Source organism: Castor canadensis, chromosome 7, assembly GCF_047511655.1.
Source record: "Castor canadensis chromosome 7, mCasCan1.hap1v2, whole genome shotgun sequence".
NCBI classification, from domain to species: domain Eukaryota; kingdom Metazoa; phylum Chordata; class Mammalia; order Rodentia; family Castoridae; genus Castor; species Castor canadensis.
Genome location: NC_133392.1, coordinates 18372391 through 18389943, shown reverse-complemented (window position 1 = coordinate 18389943; position 17553 = coordinate 18372391). Strand labels below are relative to the sequence as shown.

At 41.6% G+C, this 17553-nt stretch overlaps 1 protein-coding gene across 1 annotated transcript; it reads left to right on the top strand.

Moving 5' to 3' along the window:
• Nucleotides 1–302: 302 nt before the first annotated feature.
• Tectb (tectorin beta) lies at nucleotides 303–17193 on the top strand. The gene is made up of 11 exons (XM_020151695.2): nucleotides 303–382; nucleotides 1262–1424; nucleotides 2093–2283; nucleotides 3640–3782; nucleotides 3887–3959; nucleotides 9936–10039; nucleotides 10173–10256; nucleotides 11719–11881; nucleotides 12833–12905; nucleotides 14055–14087; nucleotides 15338–17193. Exons 2-11 carry the CDS (start codon nucleotides 1349–1351, stop codon nucleotides 15385–15387), a joined length of 990 nt encoding a protein of 329 aa, XP_020007284.1. The 5' UTR covers nucleotides 303–382; nucleotides 1262–1348; the 3' UTR covers nucleotides 15388–17193.
• Nucleotides 17194–17553: the final 360 nt, after the last annotated feature.

Here is a 17553-nt window from a genome sequence, read left to right as displayed (position 1 = left end):
ATACATCATGTTATACTTCTAAGAAAAAATGCTACGCATGCATTCCCAGAAGCTCTTAATTGTCTTTTCATGTAAATCTACTTACTTATCTAGTACTTTACAGTTCCCAAGAGCCTTTGCATCGCTGCTCTCCACCTACTCTGAGAGTTCAGTCCAGGATTACTGCCTCCATTTTACAGAGAAGGAAACTGAGTCACAGAAATTTTTAATGGCTTGCCATATAGCTATTTCCTTAATTCTTTGATGCCATTATAAAACATACTTTCAACTGACAATACTTTTTGAGAAAATATAAGACAACTCTACCATCTCATGTAGGCAGATTGCTTAGAAGATACATCCCAAAAGTTTCTAAAACATGAAACTTTTCTGGAACCTTCAGGTGAGCAGCATCTTCTATGCTGTTTTGGGTGGGATCTGGTTTCATGATTAAGGATTAAATTATAGGAGAGCCTTTCTAAGGTCCTTCTTTCACAGTCATTGCTCTGGGAAATGAATATAGTTAAGAAGCCTAGAGGCTGTGCGCTTTAAAGTTGTATTTCAGAATGAATTTCTAATAATAAATTAATTCTATTTATTTTAACAATACTAGAGAAAAGTAACTTTTAAAACATTTACATTAACATAACCTATGTTTGTTTGACTACCAAATGTAATCAGACTAGACTCGAGGCTTCAAAATTTTGTTCACCTGCATATAAAAATAAAAAGCAAGAAATAAAATGAAGAAAGCAAGATGTAAAAGAAAGAAAATTAACAGCCGGAACTGTGCAGAAATAGTTTGACTCTGACTAGAATTATTTTTTGTAAAAAAAAAGGAAAATTCAACTTTTCTTTCCAATCTGGTTGAAGCAGTTAAGAAAAAAAAAAAGTTTTCCAACTCTGCAAAGTGAAAGAAATTAGACTCAGGTGGTAACTGAGCTTCCCCTTGGATTGTTGTGCAAGGTTCCCTTTTATTCCCCCCACAGTGGATAATGTGTGCTCATTGTGACTTATCTGGAGCGGTTTCTTTTACATCCCTCGGCTATATAAAGTCACTACAACTGGGACTGGAGGGTTGGGGAGCATCTGGGAGGCAGCATCCAGAGTCCAGGGAGCACGAAACATCTGGGAACATGAGCAACTGCCTGGGTCATTGACGCTTCCATGGTATGAGCCCCTAGACACTACCGCTGACGTCCCTTGGAAATTTCCCCCAAGACTGTGTGTGCTCCTATGTTCTTACCTTGATTTTAAATTTTCATTCACATTTCTGACCTAGACTGATCGAGGCCTGGGCTCTAGAGGGAACGGGAGCGTTTGGCCAGTTCATTTTGGCTCCCTGGCAAAGACCAGGTTCTGAGAAGCAATGGTGGTGAGGACCCTTGTCCTGCTGGCTGTCTTTGCAGAAGCCTCAGCAAGATCATGCACACCAAACAAAGCAGGTATGCCCTGGTGCCACGCTGTTTCCTTAGAAAGGAAAGTTTCTGGAGTCTTCCCTGTTTCATGATCAGAACTCTGGGTTAGCTTTGTTATGAAAAAGCAAAAATGTTGCCAAGTAGAATACTTAGGTCCCCAGTGTCAATCAGAATTTACCCACAGGAAGCAAAAATGTAAACTTTTTAAAAATTAGGGAATACTTTCTCTATTTCCCTCCCTCCCTTTTTATATAAAATGTTGGCTTTTTTTTTTCTATTTAGCTATTAAATTTCTGTCCTGTGCCATAAACTAATGTTTTACAATATTGTTCAGGAAATGGGCATTTTAAATCTTAAGTTATATGCTTAAGTTTTCATGGAATATGAAATATATATATATATATATGTATTCTATTCTGTATTTTCAGAGACATTCCTTAAAATAAAGTGAGATCTTTAATTGACCATTTTAAATACATACTCAGTTGTACAGTCAGTAAATAGATGTAACATAAACTATAAAGTGGAACTTCAGTGGCTTAAGTTTGGGAAAACTCATCCTAGCTGGTGACGAAAAGCTGGGAAATTATTTTAACCAATGCCCTGTGTATTCAAATGTGGCTGGACTCCACAGCTCTTTAAGTGGATTGATACGATGGCCACATCTGATCCAAACCATGTGTGTATTCTTCCAGATGTCATTCTTGTATTTTGTTATCCCAAAACTATCATCACCAAAATCCCCGAGTGTCCCTATGGATGGGAAGTGCACCAGCTGGCCCTTGGGGGGCTGTGTTACAATGGGGTCCACGAAGGCGGCTACTACCAATTTGTCATCCCAGATTTATCGCCTAAAAACAAGTCCTATTGTGGAACCCAGTCAGAGGTAAGGCTAAGCCACACAATGCACAGTTGCTTAACATAAGACAACTGAATCTGAGAAGGAGATGTTTGCTATCCTCCTTAGGAGGTTTCAGAATGTCCCAATTTCCTTTCACAAGTCAATCTGGTTGACCAAATTTCCTGGGAGGGTGGTGTGACTTAAAATCTCTTCTACCTAGTTAGATGATTCTTTGGCTTGATTTTTATCCTACTAATTTGTGGCAGGAGCTAGCAAGTCCACCTTCTGTGAAAGAGCAAAGCGCGCTTCCCACCTCCTACTTATGTCATGTTCTGAGCTTGTTCTAACAAGCCACCATCCTTCCTGGGTTGAATGGCTGTTCTGTCCCAAAGATTTGGAAGTGATAATAAAGTGCATTTGGAAGAGTGACCAGACTATAACACAGTCCTTAACGGGGACCTTTGAAGCATCTAGGGAACCACGAAATTAAAAGAAATCACGGACATCCTCTTGGTAAGTATCCTCAAATGATAGAGGAGAAATCTGAGACCTCCCCATAAGTCACTAGCTCAGGGCCACAGAACCAGTAGGGACAGAGTCATGAAAGGGAAGCTAAGTCTTCTGACCCTCCTACAATAGTCCAGCACTCTAGGAATGCCCTGCCTGCCAGAAGACTATGTATTTGTGGGTCTCAGAGGATAAGAGCAAAGACCTTCCTCTTCCTATAGGGTCATAAGGATTCAGAGATTTAGTGAGAAGAGCCACGGGTATGATAGGCAAGCATCATGTGTTCTAGTATATTCTGGTGAGGTGAACTTTAAATCATCTCGGGGAGGTCAGGTCAGTTACCTTGCAAGTGGATGGTCAAGGTCCCTTCCAGCTCTAATAGTCTGTAGTTTTAGAGTCCAATATGTCAGAGGAAAGAATCTCCAAAATAGTGTGTATGGTTGCAAGAAGCAAAAAGCAAAGAACTAGACAGTAATGTTCTAGAAATGGAAGATGGACAAAGACATTCGCTTTCTTGACATTGATCACGATGAAACTTCCTTGTGCTGTTAATGTATGCTAATGAATAAAAAGAAGAGGAAACAAGTTGATGTTGAGAAATAGAGATTCCTGTGCCAGTTGTTTGGTCAGAAGCCCAATGGATATATGGATTTTTTTTTTTAAAGCATGCAACATCTCCCTAGGTTATTTTAAACAATTTTAGTTGGAGTGACTCAAGAACTCTACAAAAATTATCAGTTCACTCATGGACAGAGGGGGTTCTACACCCCTGGTAAACACTGGTGTCTTCTCACTGGACTTTGTTCTGAGCTGTTTTCATCCACTTTCCTCAAAACCCTCATTCCTGTTGTGGAATTGAGTTAGGCCACCTAACTGCCTTCTTCCTTCCTCCAGTACAAGCCCCCCATCTACCACTTCTACAGCCACATTGTTTCCAATGACAGCACAGTGATCGTCAAGAACCAGCCTGTGAACTACTCCTTCTCCTGCACCTACCACTCCACCTACTTGGTGAACCAGGCTGCCTTTGACCAGAGGTAAGCAGCTCTGTGGCACAGAGGGCTGGCCGCCTTGTGTGTGCTACAGTCCCTGTCAATCAGGCATGTTTCAGTCCTTATGCAAAATTCTCTCCCCTTTTCAGAGTGGCCACTGTTCACGTGAAGAACGGGAGCATGGGCACATTTGAAAGCCAATTGTCTCTCAACTTCTACACTGTAAGTCCAGGCTCCCTTTGCACCCTGTGGCCTTTCTAGGACATAACGGATGCTTCCTCAGGATTCACTCTTTCCCAAGCTCAGGGCAGAGCCCCATTCTAGAATTCAAGTGCTGACATCTGCTTCCATTTAGTTTTAAACCTCTTTATAGACTGTATGCAGCTGACAGCCAGATTCATAGGCTGGGGAAATAGCTGAATGGTGTCACACAGATAAAAAGCCAAACTTCTGATTTCACTAATGAGGAAATTGAGGCAAGGGCAATAGCCAGGAGGACAATGTCTGACTCTTAATCCAGATTAATTTCTACTACAATCCCCTCCAGAAATTTGTTTAAATTTAGGATCTAATCCTTCTTTAAAACATTTGGTAGGAGTATTGAGCTTCCTGACTGAGAAAGAACTAAAAAGAAGACTTAGGGTTGGCCTCTGATACCTAGTCTTTTGGTCTCTTAAGTCTTTCATAAGTGGATTTCCTTATTGTCTAATTCAGGACTGTTGCCTGAATTAGATGTCAATGCTGACATTGAAGTTAAAGGTGCATTTTGGTTTCTGTCAAAATAAAGTGCTCCAGAGAAACTAAATATGCTGAGGCTATTAGCCCAGCTGCTCTCCCATTTAGAAGGGGTGCTTTGTTCTTTAAATTTGCAACTTCCAGTGAGGACACATGCACACAGAGGAGACACTGGCCCAGATGGGTAAAGGAAGAGACACACAGAAATACAAACCTGTATGTGGGACATTAGAAAGGCATCCTTAGAAGGCAACACATCCAACTCATCCATTTCACAAAAGAAAAACACTATCTTTCCCAAACTCCACTAACTTTGAGCTTGCTTTACCTGCTGCCTGGAAGCCATTAATCTGGCTGAACTCAGCAGTGAGTGCTTAGAGAATCCTAAAATAACCCAGTCTGTTTTACAGATTAGTTGCTAAAGGCCAGAGGAAATAAGGAATTTGCCCAAGATGACACAGGTGCTTTGGAGGAGCCCAGGTTTAGAGCACAGATCTCCTAACTGTGGTTTCAGTGGTGTACTACCAGTGAAGGACATGAAGCTTGAGTGTCAGGGCCCCTCACCTACAGAGGCCCCTTTCAAGGCCCTATGTCTAATTTTGAATTCAAATTTTAATTATTTTTATTAACAAGAGCTCTCCAAATTATATAAGCTTCAAGGTCACCTAAAATTTAGATCTGCCCCTAGCCATATACTACCAGTGATTAGGACCTAATAAAAGGAATCTCATACTAGGGGGCAAATGCAGTACAGGCTACCAGGATGACAAAACAGCCCCTGATGAAGGCTGTCCAGAGAGGAAAATGGGCTTCCACATAGGAACAAAAGTATAGGGGACATCCTAATGACAGGTTGTCTTTATTACTGAGTCCCTGTCTGGAAGTGAATAATTATTATTCTAACCAGATAAAATTAAATATATGATCCTATGGTTTTACAACAGTTAGCTATAGAGAATACCAGGATTTATAAAAGTCAGCTTCTACCACCAGCCATGCCATGCTGAGTTTCAGACATAAATTTCAAACCTTAGAACTAAAAGGAGTTTATTCTCTTGGGAAAAAAAAAATTGAGAGGCATGTGAGAACATGCCTGGGCTCTGTACCATTCTCCAGAAATGAGGCTAAGGCCTCCACTAGGGCCCTCCAAACCACTCCAGGAGAAATGGACCTCAGCAAAGAAGGGGCTCTGCTATCCAGAAACATTTGTACTGGTTATTATTCCCCCCTATGGACTTGGTTTCCTATGCCTGGCCCATGTGGTTGGTATTTTCTTCCTCCTTTTTTTCTGCTTTGAGAGCATTCTTGTGTGTTTCTGAAGCAACAACTGCCCCCTGCATATATTTCCATCAAATTACCAAAAACAGAGCCATGACCTACATAGCACAATGGAACCAATGCATTGCTAATTGCTCTGGATTCTGAGAACTCCAAACGCTGGACACCAAAAGCACCAGTTCTACTTAGCATGCTTCCTCTCTCTTTTCTCTCCATCCCCCTCCCACTTACTTTTGCCAAGGTCCCATATTCCCAGTAAAAATCTAAAATAAAGGAAGGTAGTTGGCTTGCAGAAGTAACTTAATACTGTTCTTAAGAAAATGGGCCATGTCGTGAAGGCTGGTTCCACCATTTACTAATTGTGTAACCTTGGGCAAATTACTTAGCCCTCTGTGCCTCCATCTCCTTATTTGTGTTTGTCAAGAGGATTAAGTGAAATCATCTTTAGGAAGCACTTAGCACAGTGCCTGGCACTAAATCAGTGCCCAAGAAAATAGTTATTCTCATGCTTATAAATTTTGACCCTCCCTATTTGACATGGAAGCTCTGAGGGTCATTAGGATTGTTACCTTTAGAGGGTTGAATATAATTTTCAACCATACTAATTTGACTTATTCAATCAAAACAGTGCTGATCATTCTTCTTAGAGAGAAATGAAAAAGCATGGGATAGAACAAATGCAAGCAATAAAGGCCAGAATCACAGGCTACTAGATTCAGAAAAAAAACCAGAGGTGATCAGCCTTGACCTTGACCTTCCACCCAAAGTCCACAACTCTTCTATAGTATTGCTTAGGGGTGACTTCTGTGCCTCTTTCAAAGACAACAGTGAGTTGGGCCTTCCCATTTTAGACCAAATGAAACCTGACACCCTGACCTCTTGCCCTTTTGTCCTAGTTCTGCCTCCTGAAATAATACCATATAATTATGTTATATGCCTTCAAACATCTCCATCTTCACCAAACTAAGCACCTAACTATGGATTATTCACTATCCTTGTCATTCTTGTAGTATGACCCAGTTGATTAGCCTCTATTAAAAAGTGGGGCCTAGAAATGAAATGTAATATTCCAGACCAACATTCTTGAACGAATATGGGACTCAGTGGTTTAGAGGTGACTCTGGAAGATTCTAGAAACACGTCCTAAGATATGGATTTTGGGCAGTTTTCTCTCACCACTATCTCACATTGAGCTTTTGAGTATAAGTACTGTTTTGAGTAACTGTTAAACCAGGTGTACTTATCCTAAATTTGTGTCACTAGCCAGTTGTGATTCAATCTTTTGGTCAAGTGAAGGGACTGAAGGACATGACTGATTTGTCAAGGTGTACTCCCCTTCTGTTGGATGAATGAGTAGTTTACATGGCATTTGTGGGTTTTCTATGGTTTTAGGAATGCCAAACCAATTTTCCTGCATTTATATGGTGACGCTATCTGGAAACAGGTCCCTAATTTTCATGCTATATAGAAAGAAAGCCATAATGCAAAGTATGGCTGTAGTTATTGGATGAGGAGGAGAAAACAATCATTAAAAGTCTTGCTTCAGCGCTAGCAGAGTGGCTCAAGTTGTAGAGCACCTGCCTAGCAAGCATGTGGCCCTGAGTTGCCACCAAAAAAAAGAAAAACCAACCCAGTACCACAGAAAAAGTCTTCTGTCTCAGAAATGAATGGTGCTGTGCAGTTTCTCTTCTTCACTCAGTAATGGACTCAGGATTGTACCATGAGTAGAAGTATTATTTCAATATCATGGTGTTCTACTGGCTGGTCCTTGGGAGAGGAGTTAGGAGGAACATTTCTTCCTAGGTTGGGACCACATCATGGTCCCCCAGTTCATTCTCACATTTGGAAATGTTCTCTTGATATATGCCAAATCTCAGATAGTAACAAAAAAACATTTAAAAAACCACAGAAAATCTTCAAACACTGATAAGCTAGTAAGCCATTTATGATGAAGGATATTACTGTTTCATTATCTCACCAATTGAAATAGTGTAAGGGTCTAACAAGTGGGAGGAAGGCTGGCTGAGTTCTAGGTGACTGAGTTTGGGAGCCCTGGTGGACCTGCAATCCATAAAATAATGTAAGAGGTACTAGAAGATGAAAGATTCTGAGTCTTCTCAGAAAAGTCCTTGTCTGTTCAACACGATGGAAGTAAAAGTCCATTTTGACTAGATATCCTTTTAAGCATCAATGCCTGCCACTGCCTACACAGTGCAGTTCTGCACATCTTTAAGCCCGTGGAACACAATCTTTAAGCAGTACCCTGGACTGAGCTTTTTCTTTTTCTTTCTTTCTTTTTTTTTTTGGTAGGACTGGGTTTTGAACTCATAGCTTCACACTTATAAAGCAGGTGCTCTACTGATTGAGCCACATCTCCAATCTATTTGAGTCTGGTTATTTTGAAGATGGAATCTTGTGAATCATTTGCTATCCTCCCAATCTCAGCCTCCAAAGTAGCTAGGATTACAGGCATGTAATCAGCACTTGACTCTTTTCTTTTTTTTAGTATTCATTTTATTTTTGTTTTATTGTTTCATAAACATATTTGTTAACATATATTAGGTGCACAAGGGGAATTCATTCTGACATTTCCATGTATGCTTACAATGTACTTTGGTTAGTTTTACCACCACCATCTCTCTCCCTCATCCCCCTCTTCTGTTGTATTGTTTTAAAAAAAATTTCTAAGTAGTCTTCTATTTATGTATTTAAGATAGAGTTTTACAATGTTGCCTAGGCTGACCTTGAACTCTCAACCTCTTGCCTCAGTCTCCCAAGTAGCTGAGATTTCAGGTGCATGCCATCACACCTGGCTCAAAAATTGAGCTTTATGTTTCTATTAAATGTTATCACAAAGACTATTCTCATTTTGCAGGTGGAGAAACTGAGACCCAAAGACTGACTTGCCTCTAGTGTGTTCTAAGTCAGTGGTGAGAGCTAGGGCCATCCCAGGATCTTTACACTTCCCTGCAATACTTTATTTTCTCTGGTGGCTAAATCCAGAGAGTAGTTCAAGGTTGTTCCTAGAGTTAAATCCAAGACTCAGAGAATGGAGAAGGCAGCCTTCTTTAAGTAAGTCACTTGGAAACACAGCTGTTATTCCTAATAATTCACTCAGAACTACCTGAAGAAGATGACAGGAAGACCACACAGCTAGACTAGTGATCACAACCTGCCTCTCCTGAGCTGTCATCATGGTGACTCCCCACTGCACTCAGATTTGAAACCCCAGTCTCCTCCACCCTTCCCTGTAGCCTCTCCAACTCCATCTCCTGCTCTATTCTCTACCTTTACACTTCCCCTGCACTGGCTCCAGCCAACAGTCACACTGGCCTCTTTGCTGTTATGCCAGCCACATTCTTGTCCCAGGGACTTCACCCGTGTAGAAGGATTCTTCCCTAAATAGCTGCATGGCCCCCTTTCTCACTGTTTTAAAGTCTTATTCAGATGTCTCCTCTTCAATGAGGCCTCCCTAAACACTATATTTAGAATTGTAACCTGCCCTTCTTCATGTTCCCAATCTGTCTTACCCTGCCTACCATTTATATACTTTTCTATATAACCTACCATATTCTATTCTAATATCTTTTCTAATTGAGTTATTATCTGTCATCTGTCTCTCCTACTGGAATATCAGATCATTAGAGACAGATCTGTGCTTTGTTCACCACTATATCTCAACGTGTAGAAACTCCTGACATAGAAACTCTCCAGATATGTAGAGCAGTGCCCAATACATAGGCAACCAATAAGTTAATGCTTCTTATTGCTGTTGTTACTACTAATCATACTGGGAATCCGATCAGAAACTTTCGAGCAAGAAGTAGAGGTGAGCAGGAGCAGAGAGGAGCTGTATGTATTTGGTCCCTCTTGGTTTGGACAACTTCATAAAACACAGTGCTTCAGTATCCCTGAATTCCAGGGATGGAATCCCTGAAATCAGTCCAATCTTGTTGGTACAGATTAAACACACAGCGTGTGTCTCACTATGACCGGCAAATCTAAAATACAGATGTCTCACTCCCCCTAACCTTCCACAATGGCACCAGCATCCTAGCAGGTAGCTCCTCTGGCTCTGGAGTCTTATATGCTTGTTTTTGGAGGGTTGGCTCCTGTCACTTCCCATCAAGATTCATGCGCTCATTCTGAGAGGTTGTAATGCCTAGTGTCCATTTCCTTCCAAAGAATGCCAAGTTCTCTACCAAGAAAGAAGCCCCCTTTGTCCTGGAGACATCTGAAATCGGTTCAGATCTGTTTGCAGGAGTAGAAGCTAAAGGGTTAAGTATTAGGTAAGTGTGTTCCCTCTATGCTTACATTTTTAAATGCAGAAAAAAATACAAGCCAAGAGACTCTTTTATCATCAGGTATTTCTAGGCACAAGAATTTGCGGCTCAAAGTGATACCATTTTGCTTTGTTTCCAGGTTTAAAGTGGTCTTAAACAGTTGTTGGGCCACACCTTCTGCTGACTTCATGTATCCCTTGCAGTGGCAACTGATCAACAAGGGGTAGGTACCACTATTGGAGTCAGAACTGAGCCTGGCATACCCCAATCCTCTTTGCTCCAGCTTGGGATAGCATGGGAGAATACTTATTGCTTGCACTGGGCCCTTTTGGAGGAGACCCCAGTTTTCTAGAGTTCCTAGAGAGATTATAATAGATATATTATCAGGGATTTTTCCTGTGCACTTGAGCTGTGCTGAAACATCACACTCATCTCAAAGAGTGATCTGTATGGGGAAGGAGACTTGCACATAAGGGTGTGAAGACCTCCAAGTGGGCTGTTCCCATTCAGACGTATCTGTCACTGAGAGGCAGGTGCTACAGCTGGTGCCAAGAGGCAGTAGTGCCAAGTCATCTAGGCTTGCCATTATTTCCTTCCTTCACCTCCCCCTACATGAAGCTCTGCTTACATTATTTTCCACTGGCTGACACCACACCCGGGTACTCTGGCTGCAAAGAACTATTTTAAGGCCTCCTTTCTTGAGTTCATACAAGGATCTCAGGTTTATTGACCAAATGAGCCTGTAAGAGCCTTGTTTCATAATTTGGAAAGTATCTACAGATCCATTGCTGCTGAAGCCACTCACAAATAGAACCAGCTCTGACCCTTGGTTCAGATATGAAGACACAGTGCTCACCCATCCTTTCTCTCTAGTGAACTCTCAAAAGTCACGTTCCTAATGTCCTGAACCTACATTTGTAAAGAAACATTTAGGTGGCTATTTCCAGTCATTTTTTTCTATGCTTACATGAAAATATGACCATATTTTTACAAAGGTAATCATATAATATAAATATGTGTATACTTTAAATAATGGATCACAAATTCAAATTTCTAATAGCAAAACCTCATGATACACATAGAGATATGTGTCAGGTATGACTTGAGCGTAGGGGTCTACAGAAACATTGGAGAATGCTGTTCCTAGCATCACGTTCATATCCTGTGTTAGCTGGAGATCTTCAATATCACAGACCTGAGAAGAGCGTGGGGATTTCATTTCATTTCTTTTTTTTCCTTCCTGCCTCCCTCCCTCCCTTCATTCCTTCCTTTCATTATTTTTGAGACAGAGTTTCATTACAATAGCTCAGGATGATCTGAAATTCCTGCTCCTCCTGCCTCAGCCTCTCAGGTGCTGGCATTATAGACATGAACCATCATGCCCAACCAAATTTCACTTCTTTAGGACAGAAGTATAACTTACCAGGTGTACAGCTTCTCATAAGCCAGTCTCCTCCTACTATGCCTTGTCTGTGGAATGAAAACAATCATACTCATCTCATATTCTCTCTCCTTGACTTTGTAATTGTGAAGATCAAGTAAGCGACTACCCATCAGAGTTTTTCCAAAGGGCAAAGAGCTCCACACAAATCTAGGGGAGAGTTTCTATATGTAGACTTGCCTCAGTGCCCTTGCTGCAGTTCTTCAACATGACATTGTGCTCTCGCTTCCCCCATATGCATCAGCTGCCCCACGGATGAAACCGTCCTAGTGCATGAGAATGGCAAGGATCACAGGGCAACCTTTCAATTCAATGCCTTCCGGTTCCAGAACATACCCAAACTCTCCAAGGTTTGGTTGCACTGTGAGACATTCATCTGTGACAGTGAGAAGCTTTCCTGCCCAGTGGTGAGCCATGTTAGGGCTGGGTTTCAAGTTGGGAGGTTGCACTCTGTGTGGGTGTGTGTGGAGGGCTTCCTAGAGAAGAGGGCCCAGCTATGGGTACGGAGACAGAAGCTCCAGGCCTGTCCATCCTGCCACCAACAAACTACCCAGTCAGATATGTGTCACTCACCCTACCACTGGGCCTGGTTTTCTCATATGTCACCAGTGGTGACAAGTACTGATGGGCCTTCACTTTTCTGAGAACAATGGAACATAAAATGAAGGCTGTAACAGACCTGGAGATGCTTTGAAAAATTTAAGGTGCAAGGGAAATGCAAGGTCTGAACAGAACTCAAAAGGTGGGCCATTTTAGTCTCAGTTGGGCATTCTTGAGAGAGTTGCTGCTGAAATTCTCGGCCAAAATTGATTCAACAGTGAGAAGAAGGGCCAACAAGCTGTGCCCACAAGCCATGGGGTGAATCCTTTGCTCACTGAGCTTGAAAACACCACCTTAGAGACTTAAAAGTACTGAGGTCCAAACTGTTGTCCTCTCTGGACTGCTTAGACAGGAGACCTCAGAGTTTCCCAAGAGGCTGCTAGTCCACACGGTCTAGAGGAACCAGCAGAAGTAAGGTTATGACCTTAACTTCCATTGACTCACTGGGCCACAGGTGGTCCCTGATGAGCACAGATAGAAAAGGGGGAAGGAGACAGGGCCAGGGAAAGGAAGGGAGAAACATTTCACAGCTGGTCAAAGGATGAATATTGATACCACATTTTTAAAAAGAAACGAAAATGAACCAGAATACATTTTGCAAGTGTCTGCTTCTAAAATAACTGCGGTGAGAATAATCATAAGTAAAAGCCTCCCTCCTTATCAAAAAACAAGCTGTCCATTTCTCCCCCATGGAATGGTAATGACCTCTTCTTTCTTCTTCTTTGTTCATTTCTCTTCCCGCCTCTCTGGGTCTTCAGAACTGTGACAAAAGGAAGCGTCTGCTGCGGGACCAGACAGGGGGCGTCTTGGTGGTGGAGCTGTCCCTGCAGAGTAAGTTGATCCCCCTAGGTCACACACACTCTGGGCTGTGTCTCCAGGCATGACCAGTCTGAGCATTTTGACTGAATTTCCAAACCTGGAGTTCCTGGGGACACAGCCCTAACTTGCTCCTCGAGTCTTCCAGCAAGGATGGGGGGTGGCTCATGCTGATTAAAGGGTTGAGGTTTGTAGGTGACGCTGAAAAGATCTCAAGTCCAAATGTCTCCCAAGAAATGAGGAAATGCTGAGCTTCCAAACAAAGCATGCAGTGAGCAAAACAATAGAAAATGAAATGTTCTAGAATGTCAAGTGCAAGTTAACAAACCTTTACTGAGCATGCAGCACTACTGGGCTGGGCTGAGCACTACAGTTTCAAAAGTAATCAAGACCCATGAGGGCTGTGTCCTCAAGGAACTTACTGTCTAGAAAGAAAGGAGATAGTACACACTAATGGGAAGGGAGATTGAGATTACAGTTAAGGGGTAGGGGAGTATGGCAAGGGGATTCCACTCAGTTCAAGGCTTATAAAAGACCTCTGTTGCAAATCTTGAAGCAGACTCAAAGAATGGTGTGACTTGAAGGTAAGTCATATCTGTGGGGAGGCTGACTTTAGCAGCTGTGCCTTGGAGTGTAATTACCGAACTACAGCCAGGGTGGTGTCTCAGGCCACCTCCTGACTTTGTGTGTGGCCTGCAAGCTAAGAAAGTGTTGTTAGCTTAAAACAAAAAAATTATATGAAATTCAACTTTCAGCCAATAGTGTTTTATTAGAACAGAGACACTTGTTCATTTAGGTGGTATTGTCTACAGTTGTGTGCATGGTACAATGACAGTGTGGATTAGTGGCAATAGAGACTGCATGTATGACCATACTGGGTGTGGTAGCAGGAGGATTACAAATTCTAGGTGGGCTACACAGTGAGCTCCTACCAGAAAATTTTTTAAAAAAAGAAGAAAAGAAAGGAAAGGGGAAGGAGAAGGGGAAGGGAGGACAGGAAAGGAAAGAGGAGAGGAAAGGAAAGGAAAAAGGAAAGGAGAAAGAAGGGAGAAAAGACTACATGCCTTCATAAATCTTAGTACAGACTTTGTCCTAAAGACAATAGCCATAGCTCCTTCCATGATCTTTTCTAACACCTGCATTCTCTTTCTTTACTCACTCCAGGCAGGGGATTTTTGAGTCTCTATAGCTTCTCAGGTAAGGAAAAGTGGTCCTTCTGGAAATTGGCATATGTTTTTTTAAAAAAGCTGACTTTGACACCAGCAAAACCTTTAAGGACTGAGAATTTATACTTTAATGTGCACATTCATGGGGCAAAGGGGTATAGAGGTAAAGAGGTCTCTCTTTAACCAGACCTTGGGCCTGTAGGGAAGAGCTGGGGTTCAAGTGGACAAAGTAGAACCACAACCCACACCCCTCAAGTCTCAGCAAAGCCATCACTAGGGAGCTTCACTTGGATTCCTGCATTTGGAGAACATGATTTTCAATCATCTGTTTATTCAACAAACATTTGAGTCCCTATTATGGCTCTACCCTGCATTAACTGAGTGACCTTGGACAAGGACCATACCCTTTCATACTTCAGTTTCCTGGTGAAATTGGGCTAATAATTGCCCCTATCATACATGGTGTTGTATGGATTACTTAATCACAACTAAGGTCACTAAAAAACACAGTGAACAAGACAAGCAAGGTCCCTGTCCTTCCTAGTATGTGCGAAGTATGGGGTCAAGGGACAGAGGAGACATGATTTAGAAAGTAGCCAGGGAAGCCCTGCAGAAGAAGAAACATTTCAGCTAAGACCTAAGATCTCACTGGAGCGATGAGAAGTAAGCAGCCATGTGAAGAGATGTGTTAAGACAGTCTCATTATTAATAAACTCTTAGCAATTAGGCTAGGTAAGTTGGCTGAAGTCAGATAGGTAGGTATAGTTAGGACCAAGGGATTACAGAACAGGACAGGCTGGGTAGTTAGCTGAAATTAGGTAGTTAGGACCAAAGATCACCAGGAAACTGCTATTGTAACCTGAGCTGCCAACAAGTGGGAGGGATGACACCACCCACTTCCCTGCCAAACCCCACCCCCAGAACTCAGGTGGGTGGGAAAGGAAGAAGATGGGAAGGACGTAAATGAGAACAGACAGTCATTTTTAAAGGGAGTTCCGCAGCCAAAGTCCTACTAAACTGTGCTGTCACTCTATGATTGAAGCTCAGATGCCCGTTTGCTAGAGGTCCACCACCTAGGTTCATCTGTTTCTTTGAACTGAGAAAAGTGACCTATAGAATCCCGAAATAATGAACAAAAATGACTATATACAAAATGTTGGAGTTTTATGAAAACCTGGTTACAACCCCTGAATTTACATTTTTGTTGCTAACTCTACTTGAGTTGTCCTTAACCTTGTGCAACTGTTTCTCAGTGCTGTCGCCATCTGCTCTGGTTCACAGATGTTCTATATCACCTCATCGTGATGCTGGGGATTTGTGCTGTGTTATAGGAGTTAGTGAGGCAGCTGCAGCTCCTCCCACCAAAGTCATCCTCAGTGATGACAAACTCCCTTATTGTGCTGCCAAAAAGGACAAACAGAAGACTACATTGTGGGGAAGCAGAGAATAACACTTTGCCAAATATGTGTTCTGGAGATTTGTGTGAATTCCATGGTCATTTTCCCTTGCTGCCCCTCTTCCTCTTGGTACTTCCTGTGGCCTTTAGATTCTACCAGTCCCCCCTGCAGCTGGGGGAGGAGTCTTCTTTTCTCAAACTCAAGTCAGGGCTGCTGCTGTAGACACCTTTGAAAGCTATTCTAACTTTAAAAGAAAGACTTACACTTCAACCAGGTGCAGCTGAGCATTTTGAGGAGACTGTAGGGCATAACCACAAAGCCAATGCCAAATACAAAATGCGCAGGAATAACCAACTTTGCCCAACAGGGGCTTTGTCATTGTAACTGCAATTCTACCTGAGGACCAGAGCTGAGCCCAGGGCAGGGGTTTCAATCTTCAAACAGTGAAGTAGAAGTCAAAGTGGAATACAATAGTTTTGCTCAAACCTGAATAACAGAAAGAATGTCGACTGTAGAGTTTTTCTTATAGGGTATCTTAGATCTACACAAACATTAGGTAAGTATAAAATCCTATTCTTATAGCTGATAGCTACTTCTAAAATCAAAAGAAAACTACAAAAGGAATAAAACACGTTGATTTAACATAATAATGCAGCATGGCCTAAATGAAATGTGCTTGCAACTGACAATGGAAAGACCCCCTCCACATGGGTCCTCAGAGCTTGTGACACTTAATGCTCTCATTTGCTCTAAGAAATCTTCATTTATACAGAATGATCTAACTGCATTTAGCCTTTGCTCCAAGCATTCAAGCCAGTATCAGAAACACAAATGCAAATATGGCCAATAAAATCACATGGTAGCATGCCCTCAACATGTGAACACCCCAGTAATCCAGAATATGTCAATGTCAATGGTTTACATTTTGTCAATAAACAAAAGCTGAAATGAACCAACCCTGGTAGAGAATTGGCTGGAGTGTGATAGGATAAACCCAAGTTCTAAGTTCTTTTTTTAGTTGTATACAGATTTAATTAGTGGGCTTATAGCTTGAAATCATGTGTTGGCTTGTACCTTCTATATTTAATGTATTTGAGAAATCTCAAGAGCTGCAGTTTGGTAGTTCTTTTACAACTTGCTTTAGTGAACTCAGAAATTAAACTAGTTATCAAATCTGTGGAGACATGAAGTCTCTGTTTGTTTAACCATAGGCTAGAGTAAAACAACTAAATGGCATCTAAACTTGGTCTCTAAACTGATATTCTGGTCAGTTTGGAACCTCTTCCTTCTGTAAATTCAGAGACTTTTGAAGTCAGGAAGGACAGAATACATGTTTTATTGGTTCTAGTCAGAAACTCCTAAATAGCATACTTATAGTCAAATTAATAAGACTTTGGCTGTCAAGAGTTTAAAACAATGAGTTAGGTTTCTTTTATCATTATATTTTATAACCTTATGTCTCTACCTGGTGTCATGGAATAAACAAAATGCCTCAAAATAAATAACCTAAGACTGCAGTTTACAGTGTTAATATGTCATGGTGAAAACCAATTCCTCAACCCTCCCAGGGTCAAGCTTCTTAGAGTCACGACCACACCACAGACTTTCAATCATTCTGTCCTACAGTCACACTTCTAACACTGCAGAACTGGATTTCCCAGTCAAGGAGGCAAAAGAGTTGGAAGCATTTTGTATGAGTAATGTCTGGGGGAAAGGGCTCTTGGGTTATCCTTGTCTACAATGCCCAAATGTCTGTTGCCCGTAAGTGGATGTGTTTGGCTTAAGATTAAATAACAGTCCCACAATATTTGGTTGTCCTTCCCATCTCATGATTTGTCTATTGAGGGATTAAAATAAAATACCCTCAAACCAATCTCTCTCATAAATTCTCACTAGGGCTAGACATGTAACAGACATTCAAAGAAGGAGGAAAATAATATACTCCCTTAGTTTTTCTTGGTTGTCACAGAAAATACACTGGATATAGATTTTTACAAAACTGCTCTCATTAAAATTCCTGGTTATGATCCTTAATCATATATATGCTTTTGTGTATGTATGCATGTATATATGTATACACATATACACACAAAGGAATGG